Raw genomic sequence first — 26,105 nt, 5'->3', positions numbered from 1 at the left:
CACCCGATTCCACTTCTAAACGAGCTCCTCCACTCTGTTGGTGAAAACAATATAGTCTTCACGACCTTAGACCTTATGTCGGGATATTTCCAGATCCCCCTTGCGCCAGAGTCGAGGCCTCTGACAGCTTTTAGCACACCCACAGGACACTATCAATTCAAACGACTCGCCATGGGTCTCGTATCAGCCCCTTCAGTGTTCACACGTCTCATGCATCAAGTACTTGCTGGTCTCCTTGGAAATTCTGTATTCATGTATCTCGATGATGTCATCATAGCTTCCAAATCAATTAACGAACATCTACACACTCTACACACTGTTTTCTCGGGCCAGTACAGGCAGGTCTCAAACTGAAGCTTAAGAAGTGTTCCTTCCTTCAGAAAGAAATACGCTTTTTAGGACACGTCCTTAATTCAAAAGGAATTTTAACTTCGCAGGACAAGGTCAAGGCAGTCATTGATTTTCCACGTCCTACTTCCGTAGATCACGTACGACCATTCCTTGGTCTATCAGGTTTTTACAGACGTTACATTCAAGGTTACGCTAGTATAGCAGCACCTTTGACGTCACTTCTTAAGAAGGACATACCCTTCAATTGGACACCTGACCAAGAGAAAGCCTTTACTGACTTAAAGAAAGCCTTAACCACAGCACCTGTCCTTGCCTTCCCAAACCACAAGCTTCCCTTTACAATTTACACAGACTGCGTCATATTCCGGATTAGGCGCTGTTCTCATGCAAGAACACGACTCAAAACTCAGACCTATTGCATATGCGAGCCGCACACTTAACAAGCACGAACGTAATTACTCAGTCACAGAGATAGAAGCCTTAGCAGTGATATACGCCCTCAAGCATTTCAAAGACATCATCCTCGGGTACGAAATACACATATACACAGACCATCAACCAATCTTACACCTGTTCAAAGGAAAAAATCTTTCCGGGAAACTTGCCCGATGGTTCCTCACCATACAGGAATTCATGCCTACCTTCCATTTCATTCAGGGAAAGGCTAACGTTGTCGCAGACGCTCTTAGTCGACATATTGCGACCATTATTCAAGACCCTATTTCAGTTAATATTAAACAAGCGCGCATAGCAGCAGCACAGAGATCAGATCCTCTTTGGAAACGTGTCATATATTTCCTCGAATCTGCAGACACATGTGACACAGACAATTTCCCTCCAGATATTGACAACTACACACTAGTGGATGCCATTCTCTATCATAAAACAACACTAACAAACAAGCAGGAACCCAACAGATCGGTCCTCCAATTAGTAGTCCCTACAGATCTCATTCCAGAAGTCTTGAAACTTATACATGATTCCCCTATTGCTGCACACCCTGGCAAAGAGAAATGCGTTGCTCAGACTAGATTACATTATTTCTGGCTAACCATGCGTAAGGACATACACAAGCACATCGACTCTTGTCATTCTTGCGCGAGTCACAAAGGTCATATTAGCGGTCATGTTCCAATTCTAACTTACCCTACACCTTCGAAACCCTTCGACACAGTAGCTATTGATCTTCTTAATTTACCCATTACACCTACTGGAAACAGGTACCTCTTTGTCTGTGTCGACCATTTTTCTAGATTCTGTATTCTCGCCCCCTTACCAGACAAGACAGCACAGCACGTTGCAAAGACAATTATTGACAAACTCATATGCCATTTACGACACCCAAGACTCTAATTTCTGACAACGGAAGTGAGTTCAACAATGAGATTCTTTCGTACATCTGCGATTATTTTGAAATCAATAAATGTAATACAACCGCTTACCATCCTAGTTCAAATGGTCTAGTTGAGCGCCAGAATAGAAAGATTCTCAATGTTATCAGACATCTTGCTTCTGATATTCAACCTTCCTGGGATGAACATGTCCCCATGATTCAAGCGTGTCTAAATTCTGCGGTAAATAAATCAATATCGGAGTCACCCCATTTTGTTCTTTTTGGTTCAGACAAACAGCTCCCTTATGATCTTCTCCTTTCAGAATTACCGCCAATCTATAACTTCAATGATTTTGTGAAGGTTAAAGTAGCTAATTTCAATCACCTTTTCAAACGAATACATAATTCCCTCCATCTATCGAAGGACGAAATGGTCTGTTTGCACAACAAATCAGCCAGAACTGATACCTTTGATATTGGAGACATTGTTTATACTCTTAACCACACACCTACCTCTAAGCTCTCACCTAAATTCTCTGGACCCTATCGTATCATTGACCACGAATCTAACAATAAAGTCAAGGCACTCAGTTTGCCCGCGGCTTGTACATATATATATATATGTATATATATATATATAATATATATATATACACAAGCCGCTGGCTTCGCCCTCCCCAGCTTCGCCGGTGGCTTGGCTGCGCAAACAGCGGCCTACGGCCGCAGCTTTCCGCGCTCTAATCCCTCGTTTTCCCCTTCGGCCTCGGGGCGGAACCCCAACACGGGATCCCCAGCACGAAGAAGAACGCGAAGAAGAACGCGAGGAAGAAAAACGCGAAGAAGTACACGGAGTAGAATGCGAAGAAGAACGCGAAGAAGAACGCGAGGAAGAAGAACGCGAGGAAGAAGAACGCGAAGAAGAACGCGAAGAAAAACGCGAAGAAGAACGCGAGGAAGAAGAAGAAGAAAAAGAAGAACGCGAAGAAGAAGAAGAACGCGAAGAAGAAGAAGAAGAACGCGAAGAAGAAGAAGAAAAAGAAGAGGAACGCGAAGAAGAAGAAGAAGAACGTGAAGAAGAACGCGAAGAAGAAGAAGAATACCACCTGACCCCGACTTACCCAAGCGCTTTTTCAAGAATATTTTTAGGACAAAGTGTCACCGTAATACCACCTGTCCCCGACTTCCACAGCGTTTTTTTAGAATATTTTTATTTAGACTTATATATATATATATATATATATATATATATATATATATATATATATATATATATATATGTACACACACACACACACACACACACACACACACACACACACATATATATATATATATATATATATATATATATATATTTATATATGTATATATATATATATATATATATATATATATATATATATATATATATACATACATACATACATATATATATATATATATATATATATATATGTATATATATATATATATATATACGTATACGTATTATATACATATATATATATGTATAGTTATACATTGGGCAACTTTAGTCAGAAATTTGCGACTTTTAGTCCTGCAGCTCGCGACATTCGGCAGTTTATATCTGGCAGCCCTGCAGCAGACGAAGTAATCTACCACTGGGCGTTTGTCTGTCGGTGAACGAAGGAGGTAAGGATGAATACTTAAGCTTAAGTTGTTGTAAACAAATGGCATCATGTTTTCTAACGTTTTTTAATTTCCATATATATGATGTGCACTGTAGAAGTAGCTTATAAGTATTTATTTTGTCTTTACAGATCCAAGTTCCATATTCTTTACTTGTGTGGCAAGCTTTCAAGGTTAGGCTGCCGGGCCAAGTCCTGAGTTATGTTGATGATAGCACGATAATCTTTTTATTAGATAAAAAGGTAGTTAATTTCACGAGTAAAAGTGTACCCAGTTTAATGCAGTAATGCAACACCTTTTATACATGGCACACAATTCGCACAACTTGATACTGATCCAGATGGTGACTTGTTCAGTGGATCGAGAGTAGCTGATGATATCCTCTCCTCCGTCATAATAGTTTAAAGTAACATGATATTAAACAAGTACTGGGAGGACGCTCAGCTAATGTGTTAGGGATTAGGAACGGTTTTTTGTCAGTATGTGAATGAAATAAATGGAAAAGATATAATGGGCAAATGGTTGTGTTTGGCTAGTATGCTTCTTTGAGCACATAGAAACCGATCACAAAAAACAGCTTGAACCATTGTGTGCACATATAAATTGACCGCTAACATTATACATATGGTGGGAGATGGAATAATGTGTACAGTATTTCCTAGGATATTAGCGTTTTGATAAAAGTAGGGTTTTGGACTGCAATCAGGCGTGCCATATTCATTTTGAACTGACCTATTATTTTCAAAACTTGCCATATTCATTTTGAACTGACCTATTTTTTTTTTCAAAACTTGCCATATTCATTTTGAACTGACCTATTTTTTTGTTTTTTAACTTTTAAGTACCATTGGCGGAACCAGTAAAATAATTATAATGGCAGTTTAATATTGAATTAATGCAACCTATCCACTAACGTCAAGAGTGCATACTATTTTTGTTGTCCTTTTCAGGTTTGAAGGTTAATATACCTAAACTAACCTAAATTAACTTGACCTGACCTAAACTTAGACTTACTTTAATGTACAGAAGAGATGTTGATGCCCTTTTTTTGGTTTTCATAGGGAATTTGAGAGCATGGATGAATTGACATCTAAGTTTGGTGCATTCATGACAAGAATTTTATATTTCTAAAAGTCAACTAATGCTATTAATGTTTTTGACAATTGTTGAGAATAATTTTCCTGAAATAAGTAGAACTTGCAAAGGCAAAAAAGAAAAGGTGACACTGATTACTGTTCAAAAGTAATTGTGCAGTAATATATCGTAAGATTCTAATGACTTAGGAGTTTACTTTGTAGTTACTTATTTCTAATAATTTGGTATTGGAAATTATTTCCTTGGAAAAAATTGATCTCTTCAAAGCATACATATACCAATGGCTTTTTCCCCCTTATAAGGGAGGTAGCCAAAAAACAAAGGCATAAAATCCACTCCCACATAGTCCACTCCCATTCACCTCCCTCCCTTTTATCTTGGCTCTTCCGAGATGACTGGTTATCCTTGCATCTCACCCACTGCTCTGGGTCAAAAGCAGTATTTCAAGACGCAGCAAATCCAGAGCAAGGCAACTTCATTTAATCGGTAACCCCCCTTTCCATCCCCTCATGCAGCAAAAGAGAAGACAGGGAGAAATCCTTTTGCCCTGCGTCAGATTATCATCCACACCTACCCCCATGCATAACATCATCACCCATACACAACCATTCTCCATTCACCCCTATCTTGTCTTCTCCCTTCCTCCACGGACATGCCCCTTTTTCACAGTGCCCCTTTTACCCTCCATCCATCCGTCTTGTCCTTGGTCACCCCCTCATGTTCACTTCTTCCACCTCTGCCTTCCACTCTTCTTTTACTAATCTTTCTTCACTCATTCTTTCCATCTGTCCAAACTATCCCAATACTTTCATCAACCTATCTCCCAACTCCCTTTCCACCCCAGCTCTCCCCCCCACCTCGTTTCTCACTCTATCCAACCTAGTAACCCCTATCATACTTCTCAGGCACCTCATCTCAAACATATTCAAACTCCTCTTATCCTCTCTTACGTTCCATGTTTCTGCCCCATACAGTGCTGTCAGCACAATCACTCCTTCATTCAATCTCCTCTTAGCATCCATCCCCAAATGTCTATTTCTCATTACACTTTTTAATCTCCTAAAGCATTTACTTGCTTCGAAGCATACATACATATACCAAAGGCTTACCCCCCCCCTACAAGAAAGGTAGCCAAAAAACAAAAGTATAAAAACCACTACCACCCATTCCATCCCCAATATACTCCACTCCCATCCACCCCCTTCCCTCTCTTATCTTGGTACCTCCTTTGCTTCAAAGCAAAATGAAAAAAATGTAATACATGATATTACTGAAGAAATACATGTTCTCACTGAAAAATACATGTTATCACTGAAAAAAATACAGATTATCTATTTCTTCACATCCTTTCAACAAGTGGTCTTTCTTAATTTACTTCCATGACATCTTAAAGCTGTCCCATCTTCAATCAGGAGATATCTTTCATCAATGCAATCTATCCCATTTAGTGACCTGAACACTGTTATTATGTCACCTCTCTTTGGTTTTTCAAAGTTTGTTGACCCAGTAATTTTAGTCTTTCCTCGTATGGTTTATCTGCTAGGTTGGGGACCAGTTTGGTTGCTGCCCTTTGTATTCTTTCAATCTTGAATATATCCTTCACTCTGTGTGGGGACCATACTAATGATGTGTATTCCAGTCATGGATGTATCAGGGTTTCAATGATTTTTATTCATCATCTCTTCATATAGTGGAATGCCACTTTAATCATCTGCAGTAGTCCATGTCTCTACTACAATCCTGCTGACATGTCTGTCAGGTGACAGGTTGTCATTTATCAACACACCAAAGTCTTTCTCTTCTCGTGCTTTTGTAATGTGTTTGCTTCCCAAGGAATAGTTTAAGGATGGCCTTTAGCCGCTATTGCCCATTTCCAGTACTTTGCATTTTTTTGTATTGAACTTAATTTCCTATTCTTAGCTCCATACAAAAAATATTATCTAGATCTTTTTGCAGTATTCTACCATCCTCATTTTTCACTCTTCTCATGATTTTTGCATCATCTGCAAACATGTTGGCATAGCTTGTTGTTCCTTCCATCTTGTCATTAACATAAACAAGAAACATTATTGGTGCAAGCACTGAACCTTATGGAAGTGTGTTCATTAATGGCTGCATGTTATTGTGGCAAAATAGCATGCAGTTCATACTTTAGGGTCTATATGGGGCGCCCCTACGGACCAGAGCCACACATAATTTTGTCTGTGATAGAGGAAAACTGTACGTAGAAAAATGATGACACTTTTATACCACGACTGTCCCTCCATTATGCTGTCCCCCAACCCCTTGTTACTGTCCTGTACCATTTCTCTGAATATTCATTTCCTTTTTTTGCCTACCCTGTGGTGGGGGAAAAGAATACTGCCACCAAGTATTTCCACTTGAGTCGTAAAAGGCGACAAAAAAGGGACGGGGGATGGGATTAGGAGTCCTAGTACCTGTAGCTCCAAAAGGGGACATTCCTAAAAAAGAAAGAAAAGGCATAAGAGGGTCTGGGAGTTTTCCAACCAGTACCCTAAGGTTTGGGTCTTTTAATGTGCGTGGATGTGGTACAGATGAGAGTAAAAGGGAAGAGATAGGCAGTATGTTTGTGAGAAGAAAGATGGATGTACTGGCTTTGAGTGAAACTAAAATGAAAGGCAAGGGCAACTGTGAGTTTGGGAGTGTAGCTGGGAGGTACTCAGGAGTGAAGAGGGGATGAGGGAGAGAAGGGGTGGCTATACTAGTAAGTGAAGAGATAAGTAAGCGGGTAGTAGAGTGGAAGGAGGTGTCATCAAGGTTGATGTGGATGAAGGTGAAGCTGGGAAAGGAGATGTGGGTTTTTGTAAGTGCGTATGGGCCTGGTAGTGAGAAGAACGTAGAGGAAAGGGAGGCATTCTGGGTAGATATAAATGAATGCATAGAGGGATTAGGGAGAAATGTCAATGTAGTTGTATTGGGAGACCTAAATGCTAGGGTAGGAAATGAACCAATTGACGGAGTGATTGGAAAGTATGGAGTTTGAGGCAAAAGTTGTAGTGGAGAGTTGATGGTGGAGATGTGTCTTGAAAGAGAGTTGATGATAGCAAATACAGTGTTTAAGAAGAAAGTCAAGCATAAATACACATGGGAGAGGGTGGTGGATGGAAGGGTGGCAGATAGAGCATTAATGGACTATATAGTGGTGACCAGGAGTATGGTAGGAAGAGTTAAGGATGTACATGTTCTAAGGGGAGAGAGTGGGGGAATATCAGATCATTTCCTGGTGGAAGGTAAATTGAGAGTGGAGAATAGGTGGAGAAAGAGGAAAAGGGCAGAAGGTAGGGAGGTACTTAGAGTGAACTGCTTAAATGAGGAAAAAAAGGAGAATGAGTATAAGAAGCTGAGAGAGGAGTGGGAGAGAGTAAAGGATAGAGTAGAACTAGGAGTGGAGGAGGAATGGGGATGGTTCAAGGAGGGAGTCATAAGGTGTGCAAAGATGGTGTGTGGAACAAGGAGGGTGGGAGGAAATAGAAAGAAGGGTAGTGAGTGGTGGGATGAGGAAGCAAAGAAGGGTGTAGAAGAGAAGAAGCAGGCATTCATAGATTGGCTACAAATTAGGACGAGGGAATCATATGAGAGGTACAAAGTAAAGAGAAAGGAAGTTAAGCATAAGATAAAGGAAGCAAAGAGGAGAGCAGATGTGAAATGGGGAAAGAGTATGACAGAAAATTTTGAAAGTAATAAAAAGATGTTTTGGAAGGAAGTTAAAAGAGGAAGAGGAGGCGAATCAAGTAGAGAAGAAAAGGTAAAAGGTGCAGATGGAGAGATGATAATGAAAGAGAAGGCAGTGAGAGGAAGGTGGGCAGAGTATTTTAGGGAGTTGCTAAATGTGAAGGAGGATAGGGAGGGAAAGGTAGTTGCAGTGGGAAGCGCTAAGAAAATGAGAGTGATGAGTGAGGAAAATGGAGGAGAAATAGGGAAGGATGAAGTGAAAGCAGCTGTTAAGATGATGAGAGCAGGTAAGGCACCTGGTCTGGATGGATGCCATGCAGAATGTCTGAAGAAAGGAGGTACAGTTATGGTGGACTGGCTGGTGAGGTTATTTAATGTTTGTTTAAGAGAGGGTAGAGTGCCAGAAGACTGGAGGAGTGCCTGTATAGTTCCGCTTTACAAAGGAAAGATGGACAAGTGTGAGTGTTGTGGTTACAGAGGGATCAGCTTGTTGAGTGTAGTTGGGAAGGCTTATGGGAGGGTCTTGATTGAGAGGATTAGGAGAGGAACAGAGGGAGTAATTGGTGAGGAACAGTGTGGGTTTAGGACAGGTAGGGGATGTGTAGATCAGATTTTTGTGATAAGACAGATATGTGAGAAAGATATAGGAAAAGATATGGATCTTTTTTGGACAAGGCTTACGACAGGGTAGACAGGAAGGCACTGTGGGAAGTACTGCAGATATATGGGATAGGAGGAAAGCTGTTAAGAGCAGTCAAGAGTTTTTATGACAGTAGTAGAGCTTGTGTTAGGATTAGAAATAGAGAGAGTGAATGGTTTGAGGTAAAGGTGTGACTTCGTCAGGGGTGTGTTATGTTGCCCTGGCTGTTCAATCTTTACATGGATGGGGTGGTGCGAGAGGTGAATGCAAGTGTAGTGGGTCAGGGGTTGGAGATGATTGAAGAAAATGGAGAAAAGTGGGAGGTGAACCAGCTGTTGTTTGCCGACGACACTGCACTTGTAGCAGGATCAGAGGAGGGATTGAGGAAGTTAGTGACAGAGTTTGAAAAGGTATGTGAAAGAAGGAAGCTGAAAATACATGTGGGCAAATGTAAGGTGATGAGATGTACAAGGGGAGAGAGTGACAGTAGGCTGGAAGTGAGCATTAAGGGTGAGAAACTGGAGGAAGTGGATAGTTTCAGATACTTGGGTGCGAATGTAACAGGAAAGGGAGGAGTGGGGGTGGAGGTAGAATGTAGATTGAGAGAAGCGAGTAAATGCCTTGGTGGATTAAAAAGTGTAATGAGAAATAGACATCCGGGAATGGATGCTAAGAGGAGGTTATATGAAGGAGTGATTGTGCCAACAGCAATGTACGGGGCAGAGACATGGAACATGAGAGAGGAAGAGAGAAGGAGTTTGAATGTGTTTGAGATGAAATGTCTGAGAAGTATGATAGGGGTTACTAGGCTAGATAGAGTGAGAAATGAGGAGGAGAACAGGAGTGGAAAAGGAGCTGGGAGATAGGGTTGATGAAAGAATATTAGGATGGTATGGACACATTAAAAGAATGAGTGAAGAAAGATTAGTAAAAAGTGTGGAAGGCGGAGGTGGAAGGAGTGAATATGAGGGGGGTTCTAGGATGAGATGGATGGATGGGGTGAAAAGGGCTTTACAAAAGAGAGGAATGTCTGTAGAGGAAGGACGGGAGAAGACAGAAGATAGGGGTGAATGGAGAAGGGTTGTGTATAGATGAGGCTGTGATGCATGAGGGGGAGTGGGTGGGGGATGGGGGGTGAGGAAGTATGTATGAGAAAAAAAATTGACGCAGCCCGAAGGGATTTCTCCCCGTCTTCTCCTTTCCTGCATGAGTGGACGGAGAGGGGGGGTCGCCGAATTTATGAAGCGGCCTTGCTGTGGATGTGCTGTGTCTTGCGACACTGCTTCTGACCCAGGGCAGTGGACAGGATGCAGGGATGACCCGTCATCCAGGAGGTGCCAAGATAGGAGGGTGGAGGGGAGTGGAATATATGGGAAATGAAATGGGTGGGAGTGATTTCTATGCCTTTTTCTATTTGGCTACCCCTTGTGTAAGGGGGGAAAAAGCCTTTGGTATATGTATGTATGTATGTAGCTTGACATCTTGTCCTTTACTACAGTCCTCATATATCTTTCATTCAAAAAGTCTAATTCATTCTAATAGTTTGCCACTTAGTCCTCCAGCATGCTCCAATTTCCACATAAGTTGACTGTGGGGTACTTTATCAAATGCCTTCTCTAGGCCCAAGTGAACACAGTTCACCCACCCCTCTCTCTCTTGCAGCACATCAGTCAGTTTTGAGTAAAAGGTTAAAAGGTTTGACATACATGACCTTCTAGATCTAAAACCAAACTAAATGTCTGTCAGACTGTTCCTTTTTTCAAGATATATGGTCCATCAATCTCTCACAATCCTTTCACATAATTTCACTACTGTGCTCGTTTGTGATACTGGCCAATAATTTAGTGGTGTTTCCTTGTTTCCACCATTGTGAATTGGCACCATGTTTCCCCTTTTCCAATCAAGTGGCACAGTGGCTTCTTTCAATAAACATGTAATAAGACTGTGGATTTTGTCCACTAGTTGTTCCCTACATTCTTTAAGTATCCAGTTTGAGATCCCGTTAGGTCCTGAGGCTTTTGTCACATCCAATGATCCCAGGAAATTGAGCACTTCCCTCACGTCTACATTTATATGTGCTAAACCTGGTTTTTTGCTCCCACTTTTCTCCAAAAAGTTGTGCTCTTTTATGAAGACTGATTGGAACCTTCATTCATTATTTCTGCTTGAGCTGAGGCCTCCTCAAAGACCTCATAATTTACTATTAACCTGTAAAACATTTTTGGTGTATCTTTGCATTTATCTACTACACCTCTTTCAAAATTACTTTCTTCCTCCCTGCCAATTCTGGTATGGTCATTCCTAGCTTCTTTGTAAGCTACTTTTGTTTTATTGCTTTTCTTTCTTAATTTCTTGGTAGTCAGTTTCATCATCTTGGGGAGGAATATATGGCACCATGAAGTCTCTTTTATTGTGTCCTTTAGCACTGATCTTGAGGTGAATTGCTTCAGCCCTGCCTTCACTCAGATTTGCTTCTTCCACCTTTATGTTACTGCTCACCACAAATATTACTCCTCCACCCTTTTTATCTTCTCTGTCTCTTCCTCAGGAGGTGTGTCTGTTGTTCCCCAACTGTATATAAATATGTTTTAGGAGTGTAGTCTCTACTAGACATAATATATCGGGCTCGTTTATCGTAAAGTAGTCATTTCTCTCCAACCTAGCAGATTATAAACCATCAGCATAAGCATATGCTATTCTAAGTTTCCTTGTAGTGCTTATTTTGCAATACTGCCTTCTTGTTTTCTTAGAAACCATTTCCTCACCTGATTGACAATTAAAAAAAAAAAAAAAAAAGTCCTCCCATCATTTTTGGCTTTGGCTTCCACAAAGAGCTTTTGTATCTTTACTCATTCCTCTTTGTTAGCACCTTTCCTAATCCAAATATTTTTTTTAACTTTTCTTTTCATGCTAACTTCCAAGACTTGCTGATTACCTCTTTTGCCACAGCTTGCTACTTGAACTTCATTTTTATTGGACATGCCTAATTTCTCTTATACTTGCTTAACCTATACATTCTATCAATCTAGTCTGTTATATCCAACACCTTCTCTAGAGTTGTTGATGTAATTTCCCTAATCATATGCATTTCTTTTTCATGACATAACTTCCATGAGGTATATAGGATGTTCATTGTCTTGTGTGTGGCATCTATGGCAGTTGGCTTTATGGCCAGGCCTATTGTGGGTTGGTATTATTTTAAAGCAGGATGGTGGTGGCCTGAATGTAGTCATGCTATTGTGGCTCTTGCTTGTCATGGAAGGGATTTCTGTGTAGGGCTGATGTCTGGGGGAGTTTGGTGGAGTAGGAAGTTTTGTGGTTAGTGTTGGTGTGCTTGTTTTGTGATTTGAGTGTGATTTTGTAAGGATGTGTTGCATGGTGCTGGTGGTAGATGCTTGATTAGTGTGCTGCTGGTTTAGGTCTTTGATGTGTTCAATTGGATGTGCTCACATAAAGGAATGAGTGGGTGGGATTGAAGGCTTTTGTTTAGAATTGTGTGCCTTTCATTTTCATGTGATGAGCCTTTTTTATGTTCTATTTGAGGTGGAGGGATGGGGTGAAGGGGGCTTTGGGGAAGAGGGGAATGTCTGTTGAGGAAGGAAGGGAGAGGACGGAAGACAGAGGTGAGTGGAGAATGGTTGTATATGGATGATGTTGTGACTGCATGAGGAGGAATGGGCGGGGGGGTGGGGTGGGGTGGGTAGTATGTGTGAGTAAATTTTGACGCAGCCCGAAGGGATTTCTCCCCGTCCTCGCCTTATATGCAAAGGGGGATGGAGAGGGGGGGTCGCCGATTAAATGAAGCGGCCTTGCTGTGGATGTGCTGTGTCTTGCGACACTGCTTCTGACCCAGGGCGGTGGGCAGGGTGCAGGGATGACCCGTCATCCAGGAGGTGCTCAGATGAGAGGAAGGGTGGGAGGGGTGTAGAGTGTATTTAGGGATGAAATGGGTGGGAGTGTTTTTATGCCTTTCCCTTTTTGGCTACCTCCCTTGGAAGCCTTGGTATATGTATGTATGTATGTATTTGAGTTGTTTTAGTGCAATGTTATAATTCTTAATGCTTTGTTTTGTGTATCTTTTAGTGTGTGTGTGTTTGTATTTTTGATTGTAGGGAACCATACCAGAAAGACCAAGTCAAATGTGGTTCTTAAGAATTGTTTGTAACTGTGATTAGTCTTCTTGCCAACCAAATTGTATATTTTTTATATTATTATATTGTCTTAGTATATTTTTTGTATTATTATATATTGTATTTTCATGCTGTATTATATATTATATTTTCTTGCTGCATTTTACTGTTAGGTTGTTGCAGTAACGGCTGAAGTTCATTATTTCAAATGATGTCCAGGATTCTAGGACTCTTGTCCAATGGAAGTTGGCATTCAAGTTTTCTATTGCACACTTATTGGAATCATGGTTGTCTGGGGGTGCATAATGTTACTATTTGATTTCTTAAAGGTATTTGAATTTGTCCTAACTGCTCTTCTAGTTTGTGTGTTCTTAACAGCTGTTTTGTAGTTTCTTAGCTGGGTTATTACCTTGAAATCACCTGCATAGGTGAGTTCTTTGGTGCTTTGTTATGGATCTGGTGTGGGGAGATCACATGTAATTAGGCTAAATTGGGCAGGCAAGAGTATTGCTCCTTGGAATTACTCCACTGTACAATCTTTTGAAATCATGGTTGTTTTGAGATACTCTTCACATTTGTCCAGCCAAGAAAAGTGCATGCATACATCCAAACATACAGAGATACATACATGAATTCAAATCTAAATATGATATTTGGAAATCAAGGATATGTACTAAGTTGGAACTGTACATGAATTTGAAGATAGGTATGATAAATTGGAGAAAAGGAGATGGGACCCAACAAATGTGGCTCCTATTCTGTGTACTACAGTTAGGTAATTAGTTTAACACCTACACACACCAAAAGGCCTTTTCTCTTTTATAAGAGTGGTGTGGCTAAGTCAGAGCATGTACCAATCCTTTACACCTCCAAAATCCCATTTGTTGTCCCCTCCATTTTAGCTCCTTGTGGCTGAAGGATCGTCCTTGTCTGTTCAGGTCAAAGGTGATGCATCAAGACAGCATCTCCACAGCAGGGCTGGACAGCCATAGCTGATTTACTCCCACCACTTCTTCATATGGTGACCTCCCCATGACCCCCCTACCCTCCATCCACTTGAGAAATTGCATAGCAGATAAAAAGAAATACTTTTGGGATCCCATTGCCCCTTTCAGCCCATCCATTTACCTCATTCTCAGGGATTGGTGTCACTCTGTAAAGCTGATGGCAGGAGTTGGGGCCAACTTATTTTGGTAGACATTTGTGTATGGATGGGCCAACACATGGAAAACTGCATTATATATTATCATGCACACCAGCAACACAATATACACTTTATAAAGGATTTGTAGGAAAACCCCATTCCAGCCTTGGTGTTCCTCAGGGAGACAGGACTGAGCTTCGCCAGACAGTCTAGGAAACGACAACAACAACCTCATTCCTAGATTCCCCTAAGTTTACTGCATCTACCTATGCCTTCCCCAATGAGTTTACGTCTCTTTTAATGCATTCTTTTCATATACCCAATCATCCTAGTATTGTTTGATCCACCCCATGTGCCAGCTCTTCACCCTCACTCTGCCTCAACTCCACATTTCTCACTCTCTCCAACCTAGTACCCCACCACTAGTTCTTCACTTCATCTCAAACCTTTTAAGTTCTTCCTTTGTGCCTCCTTTAGATTCCAAGTCTTAGCCTCCTACAGTGTCATGGCCACAATCATCCCTTTGTACAGTCTTTTCTTTGTGTTTCATTTCCAAATATCTCTGTATCATGATACTTGTTATACACATGTACACTCACTTGCTTCCCTTACTCTGTAATTCACTTCCAACACTACTCAATTCCCTGCTATGTGTAACCCTAAATACTTAGGCTGTTTACTTCCAACCTCTTGCCTTTTGAATTTATCTCCAACTCACTGCCACCCTCACCCCTTGTACATCTCATTGTTTTACTTTTGCCCACATTTACTTTCAGCTTTCTTCTCTTATGTACCCACACAAACTCACCCCTGATTCAGCTCCAAGTGCAGTGTCATCTACAAACAACAACAGGCTCATCTTCCACTCCCCTCCATTCTCACCAACTCTAAACCCCAGCCCATACCCTTGCATTTACTTCCTGTACCTCTCATTCTTATATACAGGTTGAACAACCACAGTGACATTACATAGCCCTGGTACAACCTTACCTCCACCTCAAACCAGTCTTTTCATTCCCTACCTACACACAAGTGCTATATACATACATACATATACCAAAAGCTTTTTTTTCCATTACAAGGGAGGTAGCCTAAAAACAAAGGCATAAAATCCACTCCCTCATTTTATCCCCAACATACTCCACTTCCATCCACCAACTTTCCTCCCTCTTATCTTGGCTCCTCCTGGGTGACGGGTCATCCTTGCATCTTGCCCACTGCCCTGGGTCAGAAGCAGTGAACACAAGCACTACCAAGGAAAAAAATTTGACAATCCTCAACAGGCTTATTCTATCGTTTACATCTGCAACACATAATGCCTTTCTATTAATCCAGCCATATGCCTTCTCAAATTATCTTTCTACTTCTATATTTATATCTGGTTCACATTCCCTCGCACACACACGCATGTTGGTCGGAGTGGCAACGAAGATCAGGCTCCGGAGTTATCCAAGAATTTCGAGGATCACAACGCCAAGTACCTGTGTTGTATTTATAGGGAAGGGGAAAGCTCGTGATGTAGTGGGAAGGTGATGAAAAAGGAGAAGGGGAAGGATTACTGAGGAAAATGGAAGGAAATGAGGAGGGGGAAGACTGGGTCCAGGAGGCCAGACGCCATGTCAACAAACGGCGACCGGAAAATAATGAAGACGAAGGGATTAACCAAAATGTAAAGATTAGAAATATAGATAAGAGCAGTGCAATGGAAGGTGAAGGTAACTATTTCCATGGATTGAATGAGGGAGGAAATGACAACCTCCCCCGACTAGTAAAGTTAGAGAAACTAAAAGAAATAAACGAAAATTGGGAAGCTAAGTTTAACCAAATAAAGTTAATTACTCAAAGAGTTGATAAGCTGGAAGAATTAAAGAAGGAGAATCAAAACCTAACTAAAGAAATAGTAGAATTAAAAAGACAGTTAAGAGAAGTAAAGGAAGAGAATGAGGAATTAAAGAAGAGTAATAAAGAGAATAAAGAGTCCATAGCAAAAGAGGTAAGTGGTTGGAAGAATGTACAAGAGAACAATAAAATTGAATTTAGTGGTATAATGAAAGAGCAGATGAAAGAACAAACTGAAAACACAGTTATTAAAGTGATGAGGGAGAAGGGGAATATAGTAAGAGACTTAGCAGATATAAAGAAATGTATAATTATATTAGGGATGGAAGAGAAGTATAATCTAAATAGGACTACAAGAATAAAGGAGGAAAAGGAAACAGTAAATAATATATTAGAAGTAGTTCAAGGGGATGAACCAGAAATAGGGAAACAAATAGAAGAAATGTATAGTCTCAGGAAATACAATACAGATAAGACCAGATGAATTAAGGTTAAATTCAGGTCACAAACGACAGCAGAGAATATCTTAGCAAAAGCAGGGAAACTAGCAGACAGTGAGCAATATAAAAAGATATGGATAAAAAGAGAAATGAATAAAGAGGAAAGAGAGGATGAGAAGACAAAAAGACTAGAAGCTAAAGAAAAAAATGAGAAAAGAACAGAAAAAGAGAAATTCTATTGGAGAGTAGTATGAAAGTGAAGAAATGGTTCATAGCAGAGGAAAACAGAAGGGAAACTGAAAACACAATGGAAGTAACAGAAAATTAAAAGTGTCTTACACAAATATAGATGGCTTAATAACAGGCTTGAATGAACTGAATGATTATCTGAAGGAAAAAGAACCGGACATAATGGGAATTGTAGAGACAAAATTAAAAGGTCCACTTCCACCCAACATTGTAGGACATCTCACTTTCTCACCACCTTTCTCACCATACACCAGGTAGGGCGTTGCCCTGTCAGTGATGATGCCTCATGAAGTCTCTCCACAAGGCCCTATCTGCATACAGCTGCACTCTCTCCTCTTCCTCCATAGTTCTTCCTCTTGACTCTATGGGTTGTCTGATACCATCTCTCCATCTCTTCCTGGGTCTTCCTGTTGGTCGCTTTCCTTGTGGCTGCCACTGGTAGTATTGTAGGACATGGTGCATATAATTATTGGATTAGAAACAGGTTAAACAAGGGGGTGGAATTATGTTCCTGACTAAGAAGGATATAAATGTGAGGAATGTCACATATGGAAAGAATAGAGTAGAGATGATTATGATGGAAATGGAGGACAGGGATGGGAAGAGCAGGAAGTTTGTAGTAAATTATGTGCCTCCTAAAACAGCATTGTGGGAAGAGAGAGAACACAAAAGTATGTTAGAAGACACAAGGATAACACTAAATAAGATAATGGAAGATGGAGGAAGAATAGTTATAATGGGTGACTTTAATTGTAAAGAAATCTGTTGGGAAGAGATGACAGTAAAGGGTGGAGATGACCTGTGGGGAAATGTACTACTTGATATGATTATAGAACAGACAATGACGCAATGGATTCAAGAGAATACTAGGTATAGAAATGAAATGAGGAAGAACCATCAAGACTGGACCTAATAATCACATCAGAACCTGAAATAGTGGACAAGCTTGAATATAAGACACCAATAAGTGAAAGTGACCACATATTGGTTGAACTGGAACTAAATGAGGAAAAATACATGAAAAAATGAATAGTATAGAAAGGGAAGATTGATGTATGAAAAAACAAATTTTGATAAATTAAGAGAATTCTTTCAAAAAGCAGACTGGGAAAGAATACACAAGGAGGAAACAACAGTAGAAGAGAAGTGGAATACTTTGACAAAAATTTATAAAGAAGGAGAGGAAGAGTATGTCCTAAGACAAAAGCAAGAAAAAGAATATGTAAAGTGCTGGTACAACAAAAGATGTAGGGAGTTAAAAGACAAAAGAGATAAAGCTTGGATAAAATGAAAAAAAGACAAAAGACCTGAAAAATGGAAAATATATACTAGTTATAGATATCAATATGTACAGCTACACAGAAAACTATCATTAGTAGGGGTGTCGAAACATTCGCTAATGAACATAACCTTATGATACCGAAGGGTTGGTATTTCTGGGGTTCGAATTGTTCGAACTCCTTCTGAATGAATATGAATCGAATAATAGTTCCGGAGTTCATATGGATTCACTATGACATGATAATCTTATTTCCGATGGAGACTTCAGCTTGTCTCAAATAGTTTCGTTGTTTTGTGTCAAAATGATTAGCGTGATTTACTAACGATAGTTTTCTGTGCAGCTGTACAAGTGTGCTGAGAAGAAAAGAGAAAATATGAAAAAGATGTCATAGAAAAATGTAAAGAACAACCAAACTATATTACAGATATGTAAACAACAAAGTGAAAAACAAACAAGAATTAGAGAAACTATGGCAAGGAGGAGTTGAATACACAGAGGGAATAGAAATGGCAGAAATTATGAATAAGCATTTTAAATTAGTGTTTACAAGGGAGAACATGCAACCTAGAGATATAGAATGGGAGGAGAAAGTTCTCCCTATGAAAGAGAAGTATCAAGGAATGAAATAATGAAACACTTGAGCAATCTTGATGTCAGAAAATTGCATGGACTAGATGAAATAGCAAACTGGATTTTGAGAGAATGCAGGAATGAACTAACAGACAAAATACATAGCCTAATAGATAGTTCATTGAAAGAAGGAAAAGTTCCAAAATGTTGGAAAAGAGCAAATATAATACCAATATATAAAGACCCTACTAACTATAGACCGGTCTCTCTAACAAGTACAATAGCAAAAATATGTGAAAGAATTATCAAAAGTAGATGGGTAAGGCATTTGAAAAAAAAAAAACATGTACTAAATTCAAGCCAATTTGGATTCAGATAAGGACAATCATGTATCACAAACTTAATGTGTTTCTATTCAAGGCTAATAGATGTAATACAAGAAAGAGATGGGCTGATTGTGCATTTCTAGACCTGAAAAAAGCTTTTGATAAGGTGCCACATAAGAAGTTGCTTAAGAAATTAGAAACTGCAGGAGGAATACAGGACAAACTGCTGAAGTGGATGGAAGACTTCTTGCATGAAAGAAAAAGAGTGGTGATAAGAGAGAAACGCTCTAATTGGGATGAAGTGATAAGTGGTGTTCCACAAGGAACAGATCTGGCCCCAATAATGTTTGCTATATATATTAATGATATGGATAAAGGAATTGAAAGTTATATGAGCTTCTTTGCGGATGATGCAAAATTGTTAAAAAAAAAAAAGTGAACACTGAAGAAGATTGTGAGTCGCTACAGTGATCTCAATAAAGTGTGGGAATGGAGTGGGAAGTGGGAGATGGAATTCAATATTAAGAAGTGTAGTATAATGGAATTTGGAAGAAGCAAAAAAAGAATAGTGGGATCATATAAATTGGGAGAGGAAATAAAAAAAAGTAGAAAATTAGAAAGACCTGGGAGTCATTATTATGAATTATATGTCCCCTGAAGAACATATAAACAAGATTTTTGGAGAAACTTATAATTCAATAAGAACAATCAAAGTGGCATTTACATACCTGGATAAAGAAATGGTGAAGAAAATACTAGTCACTTTGATAAGACCAAGATTGGAATATGCAGCGACGACGTGGTCACCAAGTACAAAAAAAAATATATATAAAAAAAACTTGAAAGAATACAAAGAGCAATTACAAAATTGGCACCAACACACTCAGAACTATCATATGAAGAGAGGCTAGCAAAACTTGAGCTACAGACACTAGAGCAAAGAAGAGAGAGGAGATTTGATAACTATAGAATCAAAGGCATAGAAACTATTGATAGAGAGGATCTAATAAAATGGGATAATAGAAATACAAGAGGACACAGAAAGAGAATCAAGAAAGACAGTTATAGAAGTGATCTGAAAAAAACAGCTTTCCCCACAGAGTAGTAGACATTTGGAACAAGTTAGATGAGAAAGTGGTGTGTGCAAAAAGCAATACACGAATTTAAAAACAGTCTAGATAAAATTAGATATGAAGACGGGACACTACGAGCATAGCTCCCCTTCCCGTAAAATACAACTAGGTAAATACATGCCCTTTTTCTCCCTCACCCTTCCTCTTTCTCCATATTGGAGACTTGTATCTAGTTTCTAAAAACGGGTTATTGCGTCGTTACTTGCGGCGAAGGTCGAGGGGATGGCGGTTCGAATCCTGCCACCAGCAAAGTTGAACCAAGGGCATGGTTCATTAAATTCCACGCTACAAAGCCCTCTGTTAGGGGCACCGTCCTAGCCTTCCCATAGAGGGAGTTTGTGACGTTAAACCATATCAATAATATATCATAAACATAAGATAAAACACGACAGCAGCGCGAGATTGTCCACAATGACTCAAGCCCAGGAAAATTAACTATAGTTCACAAGGACAACAATATCTACCTCTCCCCCCTCACCCTCTGTCTCCCCTACACCTTCTCTCTACGTCTCCTCCCCTCATCCTCTGTCTTCCTCCTCACCTTGTCTCCTTCCCTCACCCTCGCTCTGTCTCCTCTCCCTCACTCCCTTCCCCACCCTCTCTCCTCCCTTTCCCCCTTCGCTCTCTCCCTACCCCCTCATTTCTCCCTTTTCCTCTCTCTTAATCTCTCCCTCCATCTTCCTGTCCCCTTCCCCCCACCCCGAACCCTCTCTCTGGTTGCCATAATATACCATGCATGCATTAGAAATTTGTGTTGCATGACAGGAACAGCGAATTCCGGCTTTACATGTGACCTTGAAGATTGTATTATTTTGAAGTTAATAATGGGCTTTGATAAGATTGTAGGGTAGAAACCGTGATACGATTATAAGGTCACTATCGTATATAGTCGTTTCTTGTGGTGAGTTGTGATTGGACTGTCGGACGTACGGCTTACATTTGCTTTGCTGTTTATTGAAAACGTAATTTTCGTAATTTTACGTGTGCAGCTTTTATTATATAACTTATTAACAATAGAAACGTGAAGTTTATTTTCAAGGTAATAGTGAGACTTGGTAGTTTTCAATACTTTATACATAACCCATTGCATGTCGCTTGTGGAAGGGGAGTTAAATGTCGACATTTTGTTGATTCATGTCGCGCCCACAGAACTACAGTATGGATGCGCTATTATGGTCAAGTGGCAATGTAATACTTGAGAAATTATGTAATGGGGTGAAATTTAGCCTTCATCGACAGTAACTCCTCACTCTTCCCCCTCCTCTTATCTTCTCTCCATTTTTGTTCTCTCCTATCTACATCCTCCAAACCCCCTTCTTTCTTTCCTACTTGCCCTACTCCCTTGCTCTCCCCTCACTTCTTCCCTCATCTCTTTTCCTCTCCTCATTTCTCCTCGCCTTTGTCATTTATCTCTATGAATCCCTCTACCTCTCTCCCTCCCTCTCTCCCTCTCTCCCCTTCCCTCCCTCCCTCCTTTCCCTCTCTCCCTCCTTTCCCTCTCTCCCCCTCTCTCCCTCTCTCCCCCCTCTCTCCCTCTCTCCCCCCTCTCTCCTACCCTCCCTCCCTCCTTTCCCTCTCTCCCCTTCCCTCCCTCCCTCCTTTCCCTCTCTCCCTCCTTTCCCTCTCTCCCTCCTTCCCTCCCTCCCATCTCTATCCATTCCTTTCGATCTCGCTCTCACTGAACACACTCTCCCTCCCTACTCCTTTCTCCCTCCCCGACCCTTCTCCCTTTTGTTCCCTTTCTCTTTCTCCCTCCATCTCTCCCTCCCTCTCTCTCCCTCTATCCTTTCTCTCCACCTCCCCTCCCCTTTCTCTCTCCCCCCTCCCCTTTCTCTCTCCCTCCCCTCTATCTCTCTTATTTCTCCCTCTTTTCCTCTCTCTATCCCTCTTTCTCCTTACCTCCCTCTCTTCTTCCCCCTCTCTTCTTCCCTCCCTCTCCCTTCCTCTTTTTCCTCTCCCTCCCTCTTTCTCCTCTCCCTCCCTCTTCCTCTCCCTCCCTATCTCTTACTCATCACCCTCCCTCCTTCTCCTCTGCCTCCCTCTCTCCTTTCCCTCCCTCTCTCCTTTCCCTCCCTCTCTCCTCTCCCTCCCTCTCTCCTCTCCCTCTCTCCCTCCCTCCCTCCTCTCCCTCTCTCCCTCCCTCCCTCCCTCTCTCTCCTCTTCCTCCCTCCCTCTCTCCCTCCCTCCCTCCCCCCCTCACTCACTCACTCTCTCTCCCTCTCCTCACCCTATCTCTTTCTCTTCTGCTTCTTTCTCCTCTCCCTCCCTCCCTCTCTCTCCTCACCCTATTTCTCTCTCTGTCTCTCTCTCACTATTTGCCTCTTACAAGTAAATAAGATAGATCAATAAATGAATAAGTAGATAGGTAAAACCAGTGCACTACTAAAATGTATACAACCTAAAACCTTTACCACAAAATAAATCCACACAAAAATACTTTCACACACACATCTCGCACAAACTCTCTAAGACAGACCACCAAACTCACTCCGACATCTCCCCAACTCCATGACATCATCCCTAAAAAAAAATTACCTAGAGAGATGAGACTCACATTAACATGTTTGTATTCAGGGCACCATCCAGCTCAAACAGCACTAGAATAAGATAAACATGGCCACAGAATCAAAATGCCCCAGATGCAACATCACACAATGGAAAACGAACACTTTGTGTTACGCTGCCCCACGCAAACCATTTCCAGACAGCAGTATAATATTTCTTTCATGAGTGACCTTAGGGCCAGTTTGGGACTCATTGCCAGGTACCTGGGAGCGGTGGGTCTTCAGCAAAAGACACGTGGGGCAGCGGATTGATTGATTGATTGATTGATACATTGATACAGTTGTCTCTTTGTGTTCATCTCCAGATATGTTTCTTATGACACTTTTCATCCCCCCTAGACATTTACCTTCTCCAGCCTCATTTATAGTATTTAAATTATTGGCTGCATGGCTATATACCATGCCTCCCACCTTATTGTGTAATAATCAAAACAAGAGATTTGAATTATTTTTCTTTAGTGTGATATTTAGATTTGCACTAAAACACTGGGTATGACTTGCAAGTAGTTCTTTGTGTAGCAATTGTACAGCTTAACATAAATGTCTTTTATATTTTTCTAGAAAATTAATTATTAATAACACTCCATTGTTTGCAAATTTCAGTACGGTAATGTTGAGACCTATCGTTGGGCAAGCAGTTAGCTGTGTTGGTAAAGGTTCCTGGAGATTCCCAATAGCAGCATCAAGTGTATTTTCAAGATTCCAGTCTCGCCCTTGTTTTTGCACTCAGACTAGCAATATGAGTCCTACACTACCAGCTATTGCTACAAAGACCCATGGCATTGAAAAGAGTGTCTGGTAATGTATCATTAAGAATATTTTTTTGTGTAATGAATTGCCACTGCTTATTCAGTGAAATTAGATATTTTTCCTCCCCTCTCAACTCTCCCTTCACCCATTCCCCCTCTCTCCCTCCCTTCCTCTCCCCCTCCTTCTTTCCTCTCTCCCTTCTCCCTTCCTCCCTCCCCTCCTCCCTCTCCCTTCCTCCCTCTCCCTTCCTCCCTCTCCCATCTTCCCTCTCACATCTTCCCTTTCCCTTCCTCCCTCTCCCATCATCCCTCCCTCTCCCATCACCCCTCCCTCTCCCATCACCCCTCCCTCTCCCATCACCCCTCCCTCTCCCATCACCCCTCCCTCTCCCATCATCCCTCCCTCTCCCATCATCCCTCCCTCTCCCTTCCTCCCTCTCCTTCATATCTCTCTCTCTCCCCACATCTCTCTCTCTTCTCTTCTCTCTCTAGTCTAGTCTCTTCTTTTTTCTTTCTCTTTCTATGTCTGTCTCTGTCTCTCATCTCTCTCTGTCTACTCTCTCTCCTCTCTCTCTCTCCTCTCTCTCTATTCTCTCTCTTCTCTCTCTTCTCTCTCCCCCTCTCTCTCCCTCTCTCTCTCCCTCTCTCTCTCTCTCTCTCTCTCTCTCTCTCTCTCTCTCTCCCTCTCTCTCTCCTCTCTCTCTCTCTCTCTCTCTCTCTCTCTCTCTCTCTCTCTCTCTCTCTCTCTCTCTCTCTCTCTCTCTCTCTCTCTCTCTCTCTCTCTCTCTCTCTCTACCTCCCTCTCTCTCCCTCTCTCTCTCTCTACCTCCCTCTCTCTCTACCTCCCTCTCTCTCTACCTCCCTCTCTCTCTCCCTCCCTCTCTCTTTCCCTCCCTCTCTCTCCATCTCTCTCTTTCCCTCTCTCTCTTTCTCTCCCTCTCTCTCTCTCTCTCTCTCTCTCTCTCTCTCTCTCTCTCTCTCTCTCTCTCTCTCTCTCTCTCTCTCTCTCCCTTTTCTGTGTCTTCTCTGTCTCTCTTCTCTTCTGTCTCTTTTCTCTCTTCTGTCTCTTTTCTCTCTTCTGTCTCCTCTCATCTGTCTCTTCTCTCTCTCCTCTCATCTGTCTCTTCTCTCTCTCCTTGTGTTCTCTCTCTTCTTTCTCATCTCTCTTCTCTCCTCTCTTCTCTCTTCTTTCTTCTCTCTCTCTTCTCACTCTCTTCTCTATTCTCTCTCTCCTCACTCTCTTCTCTCATCTCTTTCTCGTTTACTAAACTTATTAGTATTTTTACTTGTTTAGTGAATATAGAATTATTAAAGAAAATTATTATTGTTTTGCTTTTTAGCAAAAGAATAATAATTTTCTTTAATTTTATATTCACAAAACAAGTAAAAATATGTATATATAAATAATAGTAGTAAATAGATTTAGTATATGAGTATCATATATATGTGGGGAAGAAATGGGTGGGAATGGATTTATGTCTTTGACTTTGGCTACCTCCCTTGTAAGGGGGAAAAAGCCCTTGGTAAATGTATGCATGTATTATTGTTGAAATGACTTTATATATTTTTCATATTCCCAAGGGTGGAGTTCATTCAGTTGGCCTTAGAAGTCAAGCCCCTCAACCTTGGCCAAGGATTCCCAGATTTTTGTGCTCCAGATACTGTTAGAAATGCCCTCTCAAAGTGTTGTGTGGATGAATCCAAGCCTCTGCTTAACCAGTACACAAGAGGTTTTGTGAGTATTTCTTAATGTTAATGTTTGAAATTAAGTAACTAGATATTTATTCAGAAGTGATGAATTCTAAATATGATGTAAAGTGTCACGAGGAATAGGTATCTAGGGATGAACACGAAGAGAAGACAATATGAAGGGATGATTGTCCTATATCACTGTATGGGGCAGAGACTTAGAATTTTAAGTAGAAAGGAAGAACCTAAATGTGTTTAAGGTAAAATGTTTAAGAAGTCTGGTGGGGATTATGAGAATGGATAGAGTGAGAACTGAGGTGGTGATGCAAAGAATGGAGGTAGAAAGAGAGCTGGTAGATGGGGGTGATCAAGGAATGCGGGATGGTTTGGGTATATAGAAAAATAGAGTGAAGAAAGACCAGCAAAAAGAATGTAAAAGGCAGAGGTGCATGGGATGAATCTGAGGTGAAAACCAAGAATGAGATTGATGGATGAGGTTAACCACTTCAGTACAACTCAAATTCTCACGTGCACCATCGGCTGCCATATGTAATTTGCATCACACTACTCTCAATATGAAATATAAAGTCACTACTGTATTATGCATTCTCTTTCACTGTGAGTAATAATAAACACAGAAAACATGATCAAACCAGTTCACAGAATCCTGGGTAACACGTACAACTACAAAAAAAATATATAATCAAGACTCCAACGCTGGCATCCTCTTGTACTCACTTGCATCTCGTGACGCCTATGTAGGTGTTATTGTACCGAAGTGGTTAAGGGGACCTTGGGTACAAGTCTGGTGAACAGTGAAGGGAGAGGGCAAGAGATAAGTGTGAGTGGAGAATGGTTGTGAATGGATTAGAAATTGTTACAACCCAAAAAGATTTCTTACTTGCTATTTAGTTTCCTGAGTGGATGAAGGCAAAGGAGTGCCATGTAATGAAGCAGTGGGGGTAAACCAGCTTCAGCTGTTGGGTCTTGCCTTGGAGGTGCTGTGTTATGCTGCAGAAGGAAAAGGAGAAATAATCGCAGGATGTTTTATAGATGTACAGGCAGGGTGACAGGGGTGACCCTTCATCCATAAAAAGTGAAGATAGAAGGGACAACAAATAGGTGTGGGATGGTGAAGGGTGATTGTATGTCATGATTAGGCCACCCCTCATGTAAGGGGGAAAGGGCCTTTTGGTGTAGGTAAATCTGTATTTAAGAACGGGATAGT

General features: G+C 40.9%; 1 protein-coding gene across 4 annotated transcripts in view; it reads left to right on the top strand.

The window, feature by feature from the left end:
- The first annotated feature begins 3,250 nt into the window (after nucleotides 1-3,250).
- Kyat (Kynurenine aminotransferase) overlaps nucleotides 3,251-26,105 on the top strand; it is a 38,798-nt gene continuing 15,943 nt past the window's right edge. Inside the window, exons 1-4 of one of the 4 annotated variants that reach the window (XM_076183948.1) lie at nucleotides 3,260-3,337; nucleotides 3,466-3,507; nucleotides 23,043-23,237; nucleotides 24,770-24,923. In XM_076183948.1, coding sequence (XP_076040063.1) covers nucleotides 23,050-23,237; nucleotides 24,770-24,923 — 342 coding nt within the window. In that variant the 5' untranslated portion in view covers nucleotides 3,260-3,337; nucleotides 3,466-3,507; nucleotides 23,043-23,049. Of the gene's footprint in view, nucleotides 3,338-3,465; nucleotides 3,508-3,555; nucleotides 3,577-13,090; nucleotides 13,222-23,042; nucleotides 23,238-24,769; nucleotides 24,924-26,105 lie in introns of those variants that run through there. The other 3 variants (XM_076183950.1, XM_076183952.1, XM_076183951.1) reach the window with 3 other exon arrangements.

The sequence above is a fragment of the Oratosquilla oratoria genome, chromosome 4 (genome assembly GCF_046742065.1).
Source record: "Oratosquilla oratoria isolate Oo_2021 chromosome 4, ASM4674206v1, whole genome shotgun sequence".
Lineage (NCBI taxonomy): Eukaryota > Metazoa > Arthropoda > Malacostraca > Stomatopoda > Squillidae > Oratosquilla > Oratosquilla oratoria.
This window is presented reverse-complemented; position numbering and strand designations above follow the sequence as displayed.